Source organism: Vombatus ursinus, unplaced genomic scaffold (genome assembly GCF_900497805.2).
Source record: "Vombatus ursinus unplaced genomic scaffold, bare-nosed wombat genome assembly UNPS02009770.1, whole genome shotgun sequence".
NCBI lineage: Eukaryota > Metazoa > Chordata > Mammalia > Diprotodontia > Vombatidae > Vombatus > Vombatus ursinus.
The window spans coordinates 18,413,939-18,432,268 of record NW_020949548.1 but is presented as its reverse complement, the minus strand read 5'-3'; the positions used below and the strand labels follow the sequence as shown (position 1 = coordinate 18,432,268).

General features: G+C 44.3%; 1 protein-coding gene across 1 annotated transcript in view; it reads left to right on the top strand.

The window, feature by feature from the left end:
- ABCC8 (ATP binding cassette subfamily C member 8) overlaps positions 1 to 18,330 on the top strand; it is a 117,730-nt gene that overhangs the window by 59,579 nt on the left and 39,821 nt on the right. The window contains 6 exon segments of the mRNA XM_027852529.1: positions 6,630 to 6,670; positions 9,184 to 9,329; positions 12,499 to 12,604; positions 12,897 to 13,007; positions 13,468 to 13,543; positions 14,078 to 14,183. Coding sequence (XP_027708330.1) covers positions 6,630 to 6,670; positions 9,184 to 9,329; positions 12,499 to 12,604; positions 12,897 to 13,007; positions 13,468 to 13,543; positions 14,078 to 14,183 — 586 coding nt within the window.

The window sequence follows — 18,330 nt, the reverse complement described above, 5'->3', positions numbered from 1 at the left end:
CACACACACACACACACACACACACACACACACACACACACACACACCCCTCATATAGCCAGGTGTCCAGACATAGTTCATTAGGCTTGAGTTTAATGGGGCATCTTTCATCCTCTCCCCTAGGGTCAACTGGAGGGTCCTGGAGCCAGGAGCTTTGGAGAAATATTTCCTTACAGGGCCTATCTGGGCACTCCCTTGGTTGCCGGTCAGTGTGCACCTCAGACTGTGTGAGGCAGCTGAGCCCTGTCTTGGATGCTAGAGAGGAAACAGGGCAGGCTCTGGGATGGACTTATTAGGCATGAATACCCAGAGGAAGTAGTGCCAGCTGGTAGGAAACAGTGGAATCATCAATCAGTCAATCAATGGGACCCACAGTGTATCCAACCCTACATAGAGAGCTATCGGGGAACTAAGGCAACTATGAGACATGGTCCCTGCCCTTAAGGACCCCACAGTTGCCTGGGGAGATAAGATTAATGCACATGAATCAATTAGAAAACTATTTAGTCCAAACTATGAAAACCATAGAAGCTTAAGGGAAAGGAGACCATAGGCAGAGGAGCCAGGGAACACTTCCTGGAGAAGGGAAGAGCTTAGTTGGGTTTTGAAGAATGAATAAGATTTAGACAGGGAGCAGCTGCAGACACCTTACTCTTCCCAGTTCCTCTTCTCCCTCACCATTAGAAGTCAGTTTGTCCCCAGTTCCCTCTTGAAAGCTCCCTGCTCAGCATCCTGAACACCTCTGCCTCTTTCTCTGAGGCTACAATGTAAAGATATGACCATAATGCACTGGGCTATCTCTAGCTCAGAAGGTGTCCTGCTGATTCAGCATCTGAATATTCCAATATTTCTGTATAAAACATTTTTTCTCTTGTGTGACCTCAAGGAAGACCTGGCTTCCTTAGCCTCATAAGATCATTGTGGAGAATATCTTTTTTATTACTCAGTCTTAGAGGAGCTCACAGTGTAATAAAAAAGATAAGATCAAGATACTTCCCCAATTTCCTTCTCTCTTTCTGCTAAATGGAACTAGAAGAAACCTCAACTGTGCTTACTGAGTACACTGTAAACTCGTGTTATTCTACTTCAGCTGGGCCCTCAGTAAAGCAAGACAATTCTTTTATTCCTCCCTAATGGATTCCCTATGTCACTCCCACAGGAGCTATTCCAAATCTTCTCTTAATAATAGCTAGCATTTATATAGCACTTTAGGTGCTATTATATTCCCCATTTTACAGATGAGGAAACTGAGGCAGGCAGTGGTGATGTGATCTACCCAGGATCACATAACTAGTAAGTGTCTGAGGCTAGTTTTGAACTCGGGTCTTCCTGACTTCAGGTCCAGTACTCCATCTGATCTTAGAGCCCAGAAGACTAGGCACCCAAGAGGAGGGGCTTTCCTGTTCATAACATAAATGTGAATGAGTGTCAGGAGATCATGGGATCATAGTTCAATGTACCTTTAGAGAATGGGGCTGATGATACCCTGTGAAATAAGGAAGCGTGAGAACGTGACTACCATTCAATCTTGAGAATTCAGGTATTCTTTTCTTAATGACTGAAACTGAACCTCTCCCACTCATCAGCCCTGGGGTCCCTCAAAGCTACCTTTGGCAGCTGGTGTCCTGGCACTCCTGCCCCAGGGGAGGGAGGACAGAGTGACCTCAGTGTCCCAGCTCAGCTCCAGTTTCTGATTCTTTAATATCCTCATTCATTGTGCCAGTCTGCTGCAGGGCCACAATGGGTAGATTGGGTGTCCTATCACTGGCTCCCTTTCCCAGACCAGAGTGAGAAAAGGGCAGTGGGTCTGGAGGAGGATAAGCTGGTGAGGGTCATTGGTGCAGCCATGAATTCATTCAATAAGTAACCTGAGAAGTCCCTGAGGCTCCCCTGGAGCTGGCACCATATTCACTGGTCATGGTCTGTTCTGTTATGCTTTGTGGATTTTCATAGACAATGGGACCTGGAATGCCACACCAGGTGATCTGTCAGCCTTAGCTCAGTGCAAAATGCAGCCTTCCCAGTGCAGGTGTGAATTCCAATTAGATCCAGGCTGGTACACCTCCAATATCCTGTCCTTGCCTTCCCCCCCCCCTCGCCCTTGCAGGGAAGCTGGCATTAAACTGAAGGCACATTTGGGCTGCTAGGTAAAACATTTATTAGCTCTGGAACCCTATACGTGCCTAGATTAATGCAGCAGCTTTCAGACTGCAGGTGTTACCTAATCCCAGCAGTATCTGTCTAACAGAAAGAAAGGGAAAGAGGGGCCAGTGGTAGCAGCTTGGGGCTGCTAACAACACTGACCTTGGAGTTGAAGTATTTGGGTTTGTCTCAGCTCTACTAGCACCCTGATATTGTGCCACTCACTTCCTGTCTCTGAACCTCAGTTTCCCCTTCAGTAAAATGAAGGGGTTTGAGTAGAACAAGCTATTTTGTATCATGGACCCCTTTGGCAATCTGATGAATCCAATAGACCTTTTTAATTTTTTTATTTCATTTTTAATTTATGGAATAAAACAAGCATTTCCATAACATAGTGTAAAATAAATGTATAAAATAAAAAACAAGAAAACAAAGGTTGGTGAAAATAAGATGCAAAGAGAAAACTGTCTACAAGATCTGCTCTTAAGAGCCCTGGCTCTGTTTCAGAGGACCTGGGTCTCAAACCCCAGCTTTGATGTTTCCTACCTGTGTGGCTGTGGACAAGTCACTTAACCTCCCTGGCCCTCAATTTCCTCTTCTGTCAAATGAGGCGGTTGGACTTAGGTGGCTCTGGCTGATAAACTGGTGCTAGATATGCCTCTAGGAACCTACAAAGAGTAAGGCCAATGTCTCCCTCAGTGATGGCTCTTCAGATGCCTGAGGTGAGTTTTCATGTTTCCCCACAAGTCTTCTCTCCAGATTAAGCATCTCTAGTTCCTTCAATTGATCTTTGGCTGACATGGTTTCAAGAGCCCTCCTATTTTCAACAAACATTTATTAAGCACCTACTGTGTTGCTGTGGTAAGCACAGTGGGATGTGACATCTTGGAAAAAATCTTGAGGTCCCCCTCTCAGACTAGAAGCTTCCCAAGGCTAGGCATCCATTCTGCCCCCACATCAGTGGCTCCTCCAAGGCAGGGACTACAGCAGATTGGGGCTTCATAAGGGTGGGCACCATGTCAGAGGATCAGAGATACAGAATTAGACAGGACCTCAGAGGACATCAAGTCCAACCCTCTCCCCTCATTTTCCAGATGAGGAAGCTGAGTTTCAGGGTGGTTAAATGATTTGCCCAAAGCAGTTAAGAATCAGAGGTGGGATTTGAACCCAGGTCCCCTGACTCCCAAGCTAGTGATATTTCCATCATACCCTACTGTCTTCCCCATTAGACTAGAAACTTCCTAAGAATCGTCAGCCAGCCTCCTCCAAACTTTTTGAGAAGGAATCTTTGAGTGGCTCCTTGAGAATGGTGCTGACCATCCCATCCTTTCCTTCCAATACACTGGAGAAAAGTTCTACTGCATCATGGTATCAGATTTAAAAGCTCATTGGAAGGTGTCCACATGCACATGCCTGGCCCCAGCCTTGGGCATCTTTCCTAATTGGAGAAAGAAGTGGCTATTTGAGAGGGGACAATGCAGTTTCTGTCATTGGGCTTATTATAGAGCCTGGCATCCAGCAACTCAAAGGAAGATGCTAGATGGTGATTTAGGAGAGTCAAGGTCAGGAAAGAGATGAACTGAGGTGGAGGGAAGAAACTTCTGGGTGTCATTACCGCTGATCATGCCAGCCAGCTTGCCAGGCCAGCTGTCTCTCAAAATGAACACCTGGGAAATCCAGCTCAACTTCTCTGCCATACCAGGCACACTAACATCCTACCATCAAGGACCAGAGTTGAAGGGATTTGGGGGAGGTTCATGCAGGCACCAGTCACCTCCTACATCCAACATGGGAGTCAACATTCACTCACCCCACCCCCCAACATAGGAATATTCTTTCCCTCCTAAAAATTTCCTAGAGTACTTGGTCCATATTTTTCCTTTGTCTCTCACTCCCAACATGCAAGCTTCTCTGTCTCTTTATCTGTGTCTGTCTTTATCTATGTCTCTCTCTCTGTCTGTCTCTCTCTCTGCCTCTCTGTCTGTCTGCATCTGTCTGTCTGTCTGTCTCTCTCTCTCTCTCTCTCTGTGTCTCTCTCTGTGTCTCTCTCCCCTCTCCCAATTCTGTGTGTTTGTGTCTTTGCCTTTAAAGGTTGTTTGTTTTAAGGGCAGCTAGGTGGCACAGTGGATAGAGCACTGGCCCTGGAATCAAGAGGACCTGAGTTCACATCCAGCCTCAGACGTGTAACACTTACTAGCTATGTGACTAGCTGTGTGACCCTGGGCAAGTCACAACCCCAATTGCCTCACAAAGAAAAGTTATTTGTTTTAATGGGATATATTTTAATTAGCATTACCAAGCATTTTTCTCCTTCTGACCACCCCACCTGCAAAAAGAGATAAAGAGAGAAAGAAGGAAGGGAAGGGAAGGAAGGAAGGAAGGAAGAAAGGAAGGAAGGAAGGGAGGAAGGAAGAAAAGAAAGAACACCTGTAATAAATGAGCGTAGTTAAAACAAATTCCCACATTGGCCATGTCCAAAACTGTGTCTCATCCTACATATTTAGTTCATCATTCTCTCTGTTAGGAAGAGGGAGGTAGGAAATAAGCATTTATATAGCACCTATTATGTTCCAAGCACTGTGCTAAATGTTTTACAAATATCTCATTTGATCCTCACAATAACCCTGAGAGGTTATTATTATTATCCCCATTTTATAGTTGGGGAAACTGAACAAGCAGATGTTAAGTGACTTGCTCAAATTCTCACAGCTAGTGTCTGAGGTCAGACTTGAACCCCAGTATTCCTGACTCCAGGCCCAGCAATGTAACGACTGCACCACCAAGCTGCCTCATAGCTAATGGGCAATGTGTTTCATCATTGGTCCTCTGAAATCATGGTGAAGAACTCTTTCTATATACTAAAAGAAGGACAATGTCCTAACAGAACCAGATGATGCCTGAATACTGAGTCATTCTCCCCCCCACCCACCCACATACACACACCTTTCCATCCTCTTCCCTCTTCTTTGGCTCACATGGAAGATACAGTAGCCTTACTAATGAAGCCCAAAAAATGGCAGACCCAGAATAGAAATGGCGTCTTGTAAGTGAGAGCCAAAATCCAAGTTTGTCTACCTGGGTTACCATGTCCACATGCTAATCATTGCCGTTCTCCTACATTTTCCATCTCTTATTTTTCCTAAGGATTATTGTAAGGAAAATGCTTTATAAACCTTAAACCACTTTATAATTGTAATTGTTACCATAATTACTACTGTTACCATTATTATTATTACTCAAGTCCAGCTCCAATATTTCTTCTGATGTCTTGGGTCTTTGAAGGCTTCATCAACAGAGCACCGGTTCTAATAGGTCCTTTCTAATTGGAAAGGCTTTGAGTATGGCCCAGTGGTAGCTTGTATGTCTATCGTCCAAGGAAACAGCCAAGTTTGGAGAGGCACATTACCAGATTGGTCTCGTGGCAATGAATTTTGTGGCCACTGAAGCTCAATTGTAAAACCATAAAATTTTAGAGAGACTGTGATCTGTATTCATGAAGGGAGGCCTCCACCCACCAACCACATAGATTAGGGGTCTTAACCTTTTTTATGGTTATGGTCCTCTTTGGCAATTTGATGAAGCCCCAGACCCCTTCTCAGAGTAATGTTTTTAAATACATAAAATAAAATAAATATGATTACAAAGAAAAGCAATTATATTGAAATACAGTTATCAAAATATTTTTAAAAACAAGTTCATGGATCCTTGGTTAAGAATCCCTGTCACAGATGAAATCCCAGTATAAATAGGACTATGGATAGAGGAGCACTGGACTTGGATTCAGGAAGGCAGAAGTTTATATCCTTCCTCAGACACTTAAAAACTGTGTGATCCTGGATAAGTTGTGTAACCTCTCTCAGACTCAGTTTCCCCATCTGTAAAATGTAAATTTGTGAGGTTAAAATGAAGTATTATATTTAATGTGCTTTGCAAACCTTAGAGTAATACATGAATGTTAGTAACCTTTGTTGTTCTGATTTTTTTAATTTAATGTCTTATTAAATAGACATTTTGGTTTTACATCGAAGTCATTCCTGGATAGATCCTCCACTACTAGGAATTGAATCCTCCCTTGTAACAATAAAAGACAGTTAAACCAAAGCAAATGACATAGTAACTATTTGACGAAACATGCAACATTCTGTCCCCTTAGTCCTCCACATCTCTACAGAGAAATGAAAGTTATGTTTCCTTATCTGTTCTCCTAGTAGTATTAGTAACGAAGTGTTGAACCTGAAGTCAGGAAGTCCTGGGTTCAAATCCTTCAGCCACTTACTAGCTATGTGGTTATGGTTGAGTCCCTCTCTTAGAGCCTCAGTTTTGCCATCTGTAAAATGGTAATAATGGTAATAATTATCCTTTCACTCACAGGGTTGTTGTGATGAAAACACTTTACAAAACCTTAAAACATTCTAAAAAAGGAGTTATCGTCATGATTTTAGCAGAAATATTCAGCTATTCTAAATAACTGTGTTTGCTTTCTACAGTTTTTATGAACACGGCAATCCCTATCGCAGCAGTCTTGATTGTAAGTAATTGTTTCTTTCTTCTTAAAGAAGAAGTTATAGGATTGGGGGCGGGGGAGAGGAGAGGAGGCAGGAGAATGGAGTTGAAAGGGGACTCATTGTTTGGACTTTCCCTACAGTCTTCTTAGCTGGCTTGGGTTGGGGGCGGGGGGAGAACTGTGTTCTGAAAGTGACCTTGACTCAAATGTGGGTCAAGATGAAAGCTTGCTTTATTTTCTCATTTCAAATGGCTGCCCACCCACCTGCTGAAAGGATTGGGATGGGGAGAAGAACCAAGACAAGTCAATAGGAATACATTAAGTACGTGTCAATTGCTGTGTGTGCTAAGTGCTGGGGGTACAAAAAAAAAAATTTTCCCTGCCCTGAAGGAGCTTACAGTCTGTTGGGGGAGACAACAGGCAAAACTATGCACAAAAAAGATACAGACAGGAAAAAATGGAGAGGATTTCAGAAGGAAGGCACTCATATTAGAGAGAATCAAGAAAGGCTTTGGGCAGAAGGTATGATTTGAGCTATCTTTTTTTTATTTTTTTTTTGCAAGACAATTGGGGTTAAGTGACTTGCCCAGGGTCACATAGCTAGTGTGTCTAAGGCTGCATTTGAACTCAGGTCCTCCTGACTCCAGGGCTGGCGCTCTATCCACTGTGTCACCTAGCTGCCCCCAATTTGAGCTATCTTGAAGAAGGCTAGGAGATGAGGATGAGGAGGGAGAACATTCCAGGTGTGGAGGACAGCCAGTGAAAATGCACAGTGATGGTGGTAGATGGAGTGTCTTGTTCAAAGAACAGTAAGGGCACCAGTGTCACTGGATTGGCAAGTATATGGAGAGAATTGAAGGCACAAGAGGAGAGTTAAACATTGAAAGAATACCCAGGAACCCCCACACACACAGACCCTGAAGGAGCCCTCACTTACCCCAGCTATGATTTTTAAAGAACACAGTCCCGAGCTCACTCCCTATCAATCATGCCTGGGAATTCACTTTATGGAACCTGCTTTGTCTGGACCCTGCACAGGCTGAATGCAATTTGTCTTGGTAATAGATGTCTTTAGAGGCAGCAAGGCAAGGAAAGGTTAGAGGGGAAAGGAGGCTATTTCATAATCACTGTGTTCCCATTTCCCATCTGACCACATAGAGAGTTACTTACTGCCTGAAGGAACAGAGTAGTGGTTATCTAATTCACGTTTCCTCCTGAACAATAGAAAAGGAAGGAGAGAGGGAGGGAGGGAGGGGAAAAGAGAGGTATAGGGCATTAACTCTTCACTCCCTAGGGCCACCTTTTTTTGTTGGTATCTTTTGTTCTTAAATCACTTTCATTTCTAAGAATATATCCCCTGCTCTCTTCTACCCTAAGACTTCATCCCTTCTACCAAAGAATAAAAAAGAAGGAAAAAAGCAGTTCAGCAACACTAATCAACACCCTAATCCTAAAGGTTCCTCATTCATGGTCTAGATCAGGAGTTCTTACCTTTTTTGTGTCATGGACCCCGCTAAAAGTCTGGTGAAGCTAATAGACCCCTTCTCAGGACAGTATTTTTAAGTGCATAAAATAAAATACACAGGATTACAAAGGAAACCAGACAAATTAAAATAAAGATGTAATTTTCCCCATCCAAGTTCACAGACCCCTCTGAAATCTGTCTGTAGGCCTCATTGGCTCCAGATTAAGAATCCTTGGTCTAGAAAACCTAGTGAGGAATTGAAAGAGCACAGTCCCCAGAGTCAGAGAACCTGGAGTCAAATCCCAGCTCTGATGCTTAAAACTGCGTGACCTTGGTCAAGTCTTTTTACTGCCCTGGGCCTCAGTTTCCTCATCTGTAAAATGAGAGGATGGACTAGAAGTATCTAACATATTATGTCCTACAACATTCCCAAGAGAGGCCAGAACCAGATTAAAATGTAACTGGGAAATAGTTAACAAAATAAAAGCACAGTAGAATACAGATTATGAGGCAGCTAGGTAGCTCAATATAGAGTCCTGACCTTATAGTCAGGTAGACCAGAGTTCAAATCTGGCCTCAGACACAGACTAGTTGTGTGACCCTGGACAAGTCACTTAATGTCTCTTTACCTCTGGAGAAGGAAATGGCAAACCTTTCCAGTATCTTTGCCAAGAAAATCCCGTGGATAGTATTGGCGTGATGTGATCCACAAGGTCACAAAGAATTGGACATGAATGAACAGCAAGGACACGGATAATGTTAATATGTTTTCTAAGTCAATTTACTGCTTTCAGGGAGACATATGTATGGTTTAGCACCCCCTGATTCTATTTGAGTTCAACTCTACGGGACTAGCTGACACTGAGGTCTCTTCCAGCTGTAAATTCATGGTTGAGTGATCCTGTGACGATGTCTCCACCACCTGACGAGGGTCCCTCAGGCTCTACAAGCTCCTCCTCCTCCTCAGATCTCACCCTTTCTCACTAACCCTCTTCTCTTTGGGCCCAGGCCCCCAAATTCTACTGCCCATGCCCTGATCCTACTTCCCAGATGTCATTTCTCTGTCCTCCAGACATTCGTGAGCCATGTCAGCTTCTTCAAAGGGGCCAACTTCTCTCCATCGGTGGCTTTTGCATCTCTCTCCCTCTTCCACATCCTGGTCACACCCCTGTTCCTGCTGTCCAGTGTGGTCCGGTCAACCGTCAAAGCTCTGGTCAGGTAAGAGGAAACACCCATCCCACTCCCCTCCCCAGTTCCTTCTGCCATGTAGTGAGAACGAAAACACCGTCCCTCTTCTAGAAACCTGCTCTGAGAGTCAGGGTGGACACACCTGGGTTCATCTATATGAGGGATGCAACTTCATTGACTGGTGATGACAGAGCAGCTGGCCTCACTTCTTCTGGTCTACACCAGCTATATCCCCCCCCCCTCACCTCCCCATCAGCACATTAACCAATCAGCCTGGACCTCCCGGGGCCCAGGAGTGAATGCAAGGTTAGCTACTCCCTGTCCAAGGTTCTGGGGAAGGCACCAGGAATGGGGGAGGGAAAGGAGGCAGGGGCAGGACTTTCTTAGTTTCCTAGTCAAAGGAATGCTTCTTAACCCACCCTCTTCCTTGACCAGCTAGTCCCAATAAAATTATGAAATTTGCTGGGGGAGAGAGATATCTTTCCTTATTATATTTTTCTGCCTCATAGGAATCTGTCCCTCTCTGAGAGTTCTGGACTCTTCCCCACCCCCCACCTCCCCTTATCCATCAACCAACAAGCATTTATTAAGCACTTACTATGTCTAAAGAGAACTTCAGTGACTAAAGAATCAGTCTGGGAGTCAGGAAGAGATGACTTCATATCCTGCCTCTGACACACACTGACTCTGACCTTGAACATAACACAGAATCTCTCAGTGTCCTCAGGCAACTCTCTTAAGTCTATAAGTTTCAGGGTAATTACTAATCAATATTGGTAGAAGCTACTTCCTCACTAAGGAAATTACAGGATCATAGCTCTACAACTGGAAAGGACCTCACAGGCCACATAGTGCTATAGGCCAACTCATTTTACAGAAGGGGAAACTGAGACACAGCATTTAAGTGACTAGCCCAAGGTCATTTAGGTAATAAACATCAGATGGGATGCAAATCCAGACCCTTTGACTCCAGGTCCATCAATCTTTCTGCTGAAATTATTTCTAGGTTGGGTATTTAAACAAACAAACAAATAAAAATCTCCCAAGAAAAGATCTGATTGTCATTCATATTGAAATATGGAGACTTGATAAGAAGTTAAACACTTAGCCCTCCCAGGGCCATTTACACTTTGGTGCAAGCCAGCAGTTGAGCAGTTAGATGGCACACTGGATAGAGCACTGGACCTAGAGTCAAAAAGACTCATCTACCCGAGTTCAAATCTGGCCTCAGACACTTAATGGCCATGGGATCCTGGGCACTTAATTCTGTTTGCCTCCGTTTCCTCTTCTGTAAAATGAGCTGGAGAAGGAAATGGCAAACCACTCCAGTACCTTTGCCAAGAAAACCCCAAATGGGGTCACAGAGAGTCAGATATGACTGAAACAAATGAATAACAAAAGTAAGCAGAGGGATGCACATCTAAACTAGACTCTTGGGCCTCGAGGGGGAGGGGAGATTCTTCCCGTCAGCTCATCCCACTCTCAATTATCCCATAGGGAAGAAAGTATGTTCAACCCTGCCCTGTGAAATTGGCTCATTGGGCAATCCCACAGGAGTCCTGGTCCTTCCTACCTATGGGGAAGGATGGCTCCCTGTCCAGTGATAAGCTGGTAGGGAACATAGCTGTCAGAGCAGAGTAGTTGACAACCAGGAATCATATCAGAGTAAGTTACCTCGCCCTGCTGAGGCAATCCTGTGTGGCCTCCACAGGGGTGGTAACACAGATAAGGGCACATTAGGGGAGCTTTCTATTAACCAACCAAAGGGTTCTATATGAAAACCCCAGAGGCAATTCATTAATCTTTCACTATTTGATAGGAGTAACATACAAATCCATCCAGGCCTGGGGTTTTTACTTGGGGAATTATTGAGGGCTCATCCAATTTCTTTTTTAGAGAAAAAAAACTAGAAGAATATCTCTAATAAATATTGATGTAAAATATTGAATAAAATATTAGAAAAGTGCCTACAGCAATCTGCTTAAGAAATTATTAACTAGGACCAGGTTGAAGTTATGTGAGGGGAAAAACCACAAATGCATAGATGCCTAACCTTCCAAGGCAGTTGTGGCTAGCTGGTTATAAATCAGGAGTTTCTATATGCAAACCCTCACGGGTGCACTTAGTGTCCAGGAGACCAGCCTGCGTAACTAGGCAGTTAGGTCACAGACCTTTTCATTTGGAGGGGAAACAAACAGAGGAGAAGGATGGGCCTCTTCTCTCCCCTCACCCCAAGATGAGCAGCCCCTCCACCTCTTCCTGAAATCGTTGTGACCTTAATAAGTTCCCTTAGGTCATGGGGACAGGCAGCTGGAAAAGGTCAGGCTTGAATTCATACAGGCCTGTCAACTTGTCCTTCCTGGGGATTTACAAATGCAATGCTGAGTGTGGATTAGAGACAACTGGCAAGAATCACAAGGACACAGCTGCCACTTGGCTCCTTCATCCTCCTCCAGCTCCTAACAGCTCCTGTTTCTTCATGGGTTAGAGAGCTGAAGGGGCTGATATGTGCTCATCTCTAAATCCAACTCTGAAGTAAAGACAAGGAAAACACCTGGGGCCCTGGGTAATTTCTGATTCCCGTTCAGAGGCAGACTCTGGGATCATAGATCCAGAAGCTGGGAGGGAGTTTAGCAGTCATCTGGGCCATCTTCTTCATTTTATGGATGAGGGGATTGAGGTCCATAGAGGTTAAGTGACTTGCTCAGGGTCACACAGGTACACCTGGGAGTTACACTCAATCCAGTGATGAAAGAGGGATAGGAAGGAGAGGATAGGAGTGGAGAGGAGCTGTTTGACTTCCTGGGACTCCCAGGCATCACTGAGACCATCTCACACACTGTGGTGGAAGGAATTCCATGGGGGTAAAGAGTGGGTAGCTAGGAAGAGAAATGCACTGCCCTAATCCCAACAATAACTAATTGACCTTGATCTTAAAATCATTGCCCACCCTTCCCCCTCCCCAACCCATGACACACACCCACAGACTTCCGGGAAGAGCAATCACACCCACCTGCTTGTAGATGCTGAGGAGCTACCCAGCCCTGACTTTCTTCTCTTTGTACTGAGTCTCTGAGGAGCAAGAAGTGTTGGGTCAAGAGACCTCCTCCCACCCCCAGAATGAGGGGAGCTGCCCTCCCCACCCTGGGTACCAGTCTATATGCATGCCCAGGACATGAGACCTCTGCTCTCTCCACAGTGTCCAGAAGTTAAGTGAGTTCTTGTCCAGTGAGGAGATTGGAAAGGATCAGTACTCCCAGCATGAGCTCCCTTATAAGGGCCAGAGCAGCAAATCTCAGGCAGTGGTGAGTTCCTCTACCCCTGACCTTTTCTTAGATGGGCTTTGGAGCTCATGCCCAGACCTTTCTCCTTCTCTGTCCCCGCCTGTGTAATGAGGGAGAGAGTGAGTGTTGGACTCCCCCACTGCATAGTGAGTGTCTTATGGGTGACCACACTGAGGAAGATGCTCAGTAGGTTCCCCTCATAGCCACTCTGAGGTTTCTCCTCTTCTCCTATCCCTGAGATGAGGAAGGAACTCATCCATACACAGCACCCACCCGTCCCCCAACTCTCTCCACCTTCTCCCTCCCTGCCAAGCCACTCAAGGTTGTGAACCGTAAGCGGCCTTCCAGGGATGACTGTAGGAACTTCATGGGGCACCTGCAGAAACCGGGCCCCGACGAAGAGCCAGACGACAGCTGTGTGCGGGTGAGTCTGTACCCCTTTCATGTCCCTACACCTTGGCACCGTGAAAAATCTTGTCCTCATCCTTGACCCTAGTAGGAGACTTCAGGAACCCTGAAGGCCCAGAGCCAAATGACAACCCTCCCACCTCCTGGGTCTCCAGTTTATTCAGATGTCAAGATAAGCAAATATTAAGATTTTTTTTATAACCAACAGAGGCCCTGGAGGAGAACCTTACTTCTAGTATAGTTAACCTTCCTCCCAGAGAAAGGGCTCAGTCCCTAGGAGGGAATTGACTTTTTTAAGAAGATGAATGTGGGAAGGATGATCTCTTACACTCCTTTCATTCCCTGGAAATAATTCATCTGAATCAGAGTATGTGAGAAAGCAGAAGAGGATGAAAGGAAAAGATGGGAGATCTCAAGGCCTGTCCATCATTCTTTGTTCTTTTCTCTTTCTGGGCTGGGGGTCGCTGGTGATGAAGATCACAGGGGGATTCTTCACCTGGACGTCTGATGGAGTCCCCACACTCTCCAATATTGCCATCCGCATTCCACAAGGTACCAACTCACCCTCAGCCCAAGGCTCAGTCTCTCTCCCTCCTAAATAGCCTCTATGGGCCAAAAGAGCCCAAATTTTTATATTGACGCTTATGAGAATCTCTCACATCCCTGTGAAGAGAATCAGATTCTCCTCTTTCTCTTATCATTCAATTACCAAAGAGATAGTGTTCTTCTCCGCGCAGCCCCCCCCCCCCCCCGCCCCCAGTAGTCAGTCTTACTCTGGAATGCAGGATGGGGCAAAGCAATGTGTGAAAAGTCTTGCAAGTAAGAACTAGCAAGGTGTCTAGGGTGATGGGGGGGGATGAGGAGAGGATAATGGCAAATAAGAATGCATAGTCAAGGTGAGACCAAATTTTATGGATAGTCTTGAAAGTCATTAGGAAGTGAGAATAGAATTCAATGGGGAGGTGATCCAAGGGGTTTCTTCGGGGAAAGCAGAAGGAATTTGTGGCCCCAGAGACATGTATATGTGGACACTTTCTGGGCCCTGCCGTGCTTCTATCTCTGTCAGCCAGCTCCTCCTCTGTGCAGGGCAGCTGACCATGATCGTGGGCCAGGTGGGCTGCGGGAAGTCCTCACTGCTGCTAGCCACCCTAGGGGAGATGCAGAAGATTTCAGGGGAAATCTCCTGGAACAGGTAAGACAGTTGGGAGATGGGCTGGGCAGGGTGGGAGATCTCTCTCAATCACTGGGATTATTTTTCTTTAAAAAAAACAAACCAATTTGCACTGATGCTTTTTTATATGACTGTCAATCACTCCCCTGCTCCCGATAGTACCCTGTGTATAACAAAAACATACAGCTAAGCCAAACAAACTGACACATTGGCCATGAATGACAAGGTATGGTGATTCCACATCCATGGTCCACCACCTGCCAAGAAGGTGCTTCTGTGTCAGTTTTCTTAAGTCAAGATTGGTCACTGCAATTATCAGTTCTGATGATTTTCAATGTTGTGAGCATTATTATGGTCATTATATAATACCTGAGACTTTTCCAGAGAGGGAGAATCCCTCATCCTGCCCCTCCCCATAACATAAGATTGCTGAATTTGGAACTTGTAGAACCTGACATCAAATCCCAGCTCTGTGTTCTGTTACACCTTGGGTGAGTCAGTCTTCCTCAAGGATCCTCAGTTTGCCCATCTCTAAAATGAGGAGGTTAGACTAGATGACCTCTAAGGTCCCTTCCAACTCTAAATCTGCAGTCTAAGAGCTTAGCATGGGACACAGCTATGCTTACTGATGCATAGATGGGGAGGGGGTGAGGAAGCGCCTCTCAGTGTTTGCAGATCCCTTGAAAGTCATGAGGAAAAATTTAGGCTTAAGTGAGAATGGGGCTCAAAGGCGAGGAGATCCTAGGGGCCCTGATGTTTCAGTTTCAACTCCCTGGGAACCGTTTTGTTCCATCTTTACTAGACCAAAAATTAGCCTTCTTAGAAGAAGAAAGAAGCAAAAAATTTGACTAGTTAGGCTTTTCACTGTTCTGTTATCATTGCCCCAAGCACTGGTTTCATCCCTTCTCTGTTCCTCCTCTTCCCCCCAACACAGCTTTAAAAACAACAAGGGAATCCCCATGTTGTGGTATCTAATTTTCATAAAGAGCCTCAGCTCATTCTGGGTTCCTGATGCTATCTTGTGAATGCAGATCTCATAATTTGGGGTTAAGCCACTTGGGGACTTTGGATCCAACTTGCTTGCCTGAGCTATAATTCTGGTCTGTTCTCAGTCAGTTAGGTTTAAAGCCTTTTATTTGGGCAAACTTTGAAATGTTCCTCCCATCTCTCTATCTTCTTTTTAAAAAAGCAAACTATTTTTTGTTGTTTTATTGACAGTAAAGGAAGACAATATGTTTTCCTTTTATTCCAAGGAGACTATTTGTAATATCCTTTATTTCATTATCTTCTCATCACTGGCAATCTAAACTTCCCTTTCCTCCCACCAAGGGAAAGCCAAAAAGAAAAAAAAAAGTACAGACATTGTTCCCATCGCCTCCAAATCAGAAGAGTTCAGCCTATCACACAAATTGACCCAAAATTTGCAAAAGACAGTCTCTTTCCTTATAGGTCCCCTCTGGGTTTTTTCCCTTGTTTTTACAGAAATTTGGTCTTCCCATTCAAGGTAGGTGCTATATCTGAGAAGCAAAGATGCTTCCTGCCAAAAGCCAGGAAGGTTGTCCGCTGTGTTTAGCCTAGTGATCCATCTTCTGTTATCATCATCATAATGATTATAGCTGAAATCTAGTTAGCACTCTGCAGTTACAAAGCCCTTTACATACTGATCACCACAGTGAAGTAGGTCATAATTGACTGACTTTTTTTTTTAAAGCAGACCTGGAATGTCATCATTATAGGGAGCTCCCAGTAAGGAAACTCCCTTCACCAATACAGAGTAATACCTACTCTACAACTTTAGAGTCTCTGAGAGCTGCCTGGGGGCAATGAAAGGCCAAGTGACTTTCTCAGGGTTAAAGAATCAGTTATATCCATCAGGATCAGGACCTGAACCCAGGTCTTTCCGATTCTGAGACCAGTTCTCCATCTACTTTGTGACACTCCTTCTCAGCTAATGATGACAACAAATGTCATGTTTCTAAGCTTTACGTCAATGAAGAGCTTTATATGTACTGTCTCATTTATTCCTCACAACAACCATGTGAGATAAGTACCTCTGGGAATACAATTCCCATCTGTAGATGAGGAAACTGAGGCTCAGAGAAAATAAGTAATTTACCCAGAGTCATACAGCTAATAAGTTTCTGAGTGGAACCAAAGTCTTCTTAACCTCCGTCTTCCTTATTCCAAACCCAACACTCTCCCCACTACATCATGTTGCCTCTAAGTCTCCTCCCTCCTCACTGGGAAAGCCTTTCAGTGACTTTAAAGGGTGCTATCACTTCACTCCTAAGTCTTTTCTTCTCCAGACTAAACATCCTTCAACCACTCTCCCTCAGGGCCCTATTTGGGATGGACTTGTTCTGGTTTCTCTTCCTTGCCCTCTCTCTCACTTCTCAGTATCCTTAAAGTTCAGAAAATCTTTATCGAGTCTGCATAATAAAAATTGAGTTACACGAGGAGAGTGAAAATCCCAGAGAGTGACCAGGGCAGCCGAGATTAGCACTCAGAGTCTGGGGCACCTACTCCTACAAGGTCTCAGTTTTTATCCTTGCCCCATCCTGGGGATCAAGCTCTCTTCTGATTCTCTTTTTTTTTTAGGCAATTGGGGTTAAGTGACTTGCCCAGGGTCACACAGCTAGTAAGTGTCAAGTGTTTGGTCTGAGGCCAGATTGGAACTCAGGTCCTCCTGACTTCAGGGCCAGTCCTCTATCCACTGGACCACCTAGCTGCTCCTCTCTTCTGATTCTCTTGTGACAATTTGGGGTGAAGATAATAAGTGCCAGGAGAGCTTGTACCTTTTTGTTTTGGCTAGGTTATGCTAGGTGGGTAATTTCTTTTTTTTTCAACCAAAGACAAGGTTTATTAGAACATCTATTATATTGGACAGACTCTTAAGGAGTCTGAACATTAATATTGGCTAGATTATAAGAATCTAAGCATCTTTTTTAGTTTTTTATTAATTTATTTTGATTCATCAACAATCACTTCCATATGCTTTTGAGTTTAAAATTTTTCTACCCCTCCCTCCCTACCACCCACCCCAAGACAGCGCACAATCTGATATGGGCCATACTATTAAACATATTTTCACATTAATGATGTTGTAAGTAAAAATTAGAACCAATAGGAGGAACCTAGGTGGGTAATTTCTTGGATGACTTTCTCTGACCTTGAACTCTGATAGAATTATAGGGCTAGACCCAGAAGGGGGCTCAGAGGCCGTGGAGTTCAATCTCATTTTACAGATGGGGAAACTGTTGCACAGAGAGGTTATTTGTCCAGAGTTACACAACTAGTAAATATTTGAGGTGGAATTTGAATTCAGATCTTCCAGTACTCTAGCCACTACTCCACGCTGTGTCTCAACTCTTAAGAAGATAATTGATTTTTCCTCTTTTTTAATGCTTTAAAGGATCCCTGATTTCATCCCACCATGCAGAGTCCAGCCCTTCTCATGCCTTAGTAGATGGGCTTCATGCGTTGCTGTAACCAAAAAACTCATTATCTTGTAGCCAATATCAAAGTCTGGTCCCTCTCATATGACTTTGGGATTTGCCCATCTCAAGGGTGCTCTGCCCAAAACACATTCATCCCTTTTACAATGCAAGGTTCACTCAATCAACCAAGAAACCTCTCACCCACAGTCCTCCACGATCATTGGATAATCAGGGACCTCCCCTTCCTCCACCAAGAGAATAGAGGAGATAAAAAGAATTCACATCTAAAGCATCTCCCATCATTTAGGAAATAGAATAATTCAACCTGACACATAAGTCACCACTGGAGTTCACAAAAGATTTTGTCTCAGAACTGTGATTTTATTTATGTAGGTAACTCCCCATGAAGGCATTCCCTCTCCCAATGCAGATCAACAACCCATCTATACCTGAGAGTTTTAGAAAGTTGTCTGGGGCACTCAGAAGTTGTGACCTTCCCAGGATCATGCAGGCAATGTGTAACAAAAGGGAGGCTTTAACCCAGGTCTTCCTAACCTCCTACTGCTTCTCTCACAAAGGGTTAACACTTTTATTGCATTCTTTCAGATACTGCACACCAACTTCTCAAAGAAAACTGCCCTACATATTCTAACAGAATTGGGTTTAGCTTTAAGTGGGAAGGAAGGAAGAAAGAAAGAAAGAAAGAAAGAAAGAAAGAAAGAAAGAAAGAA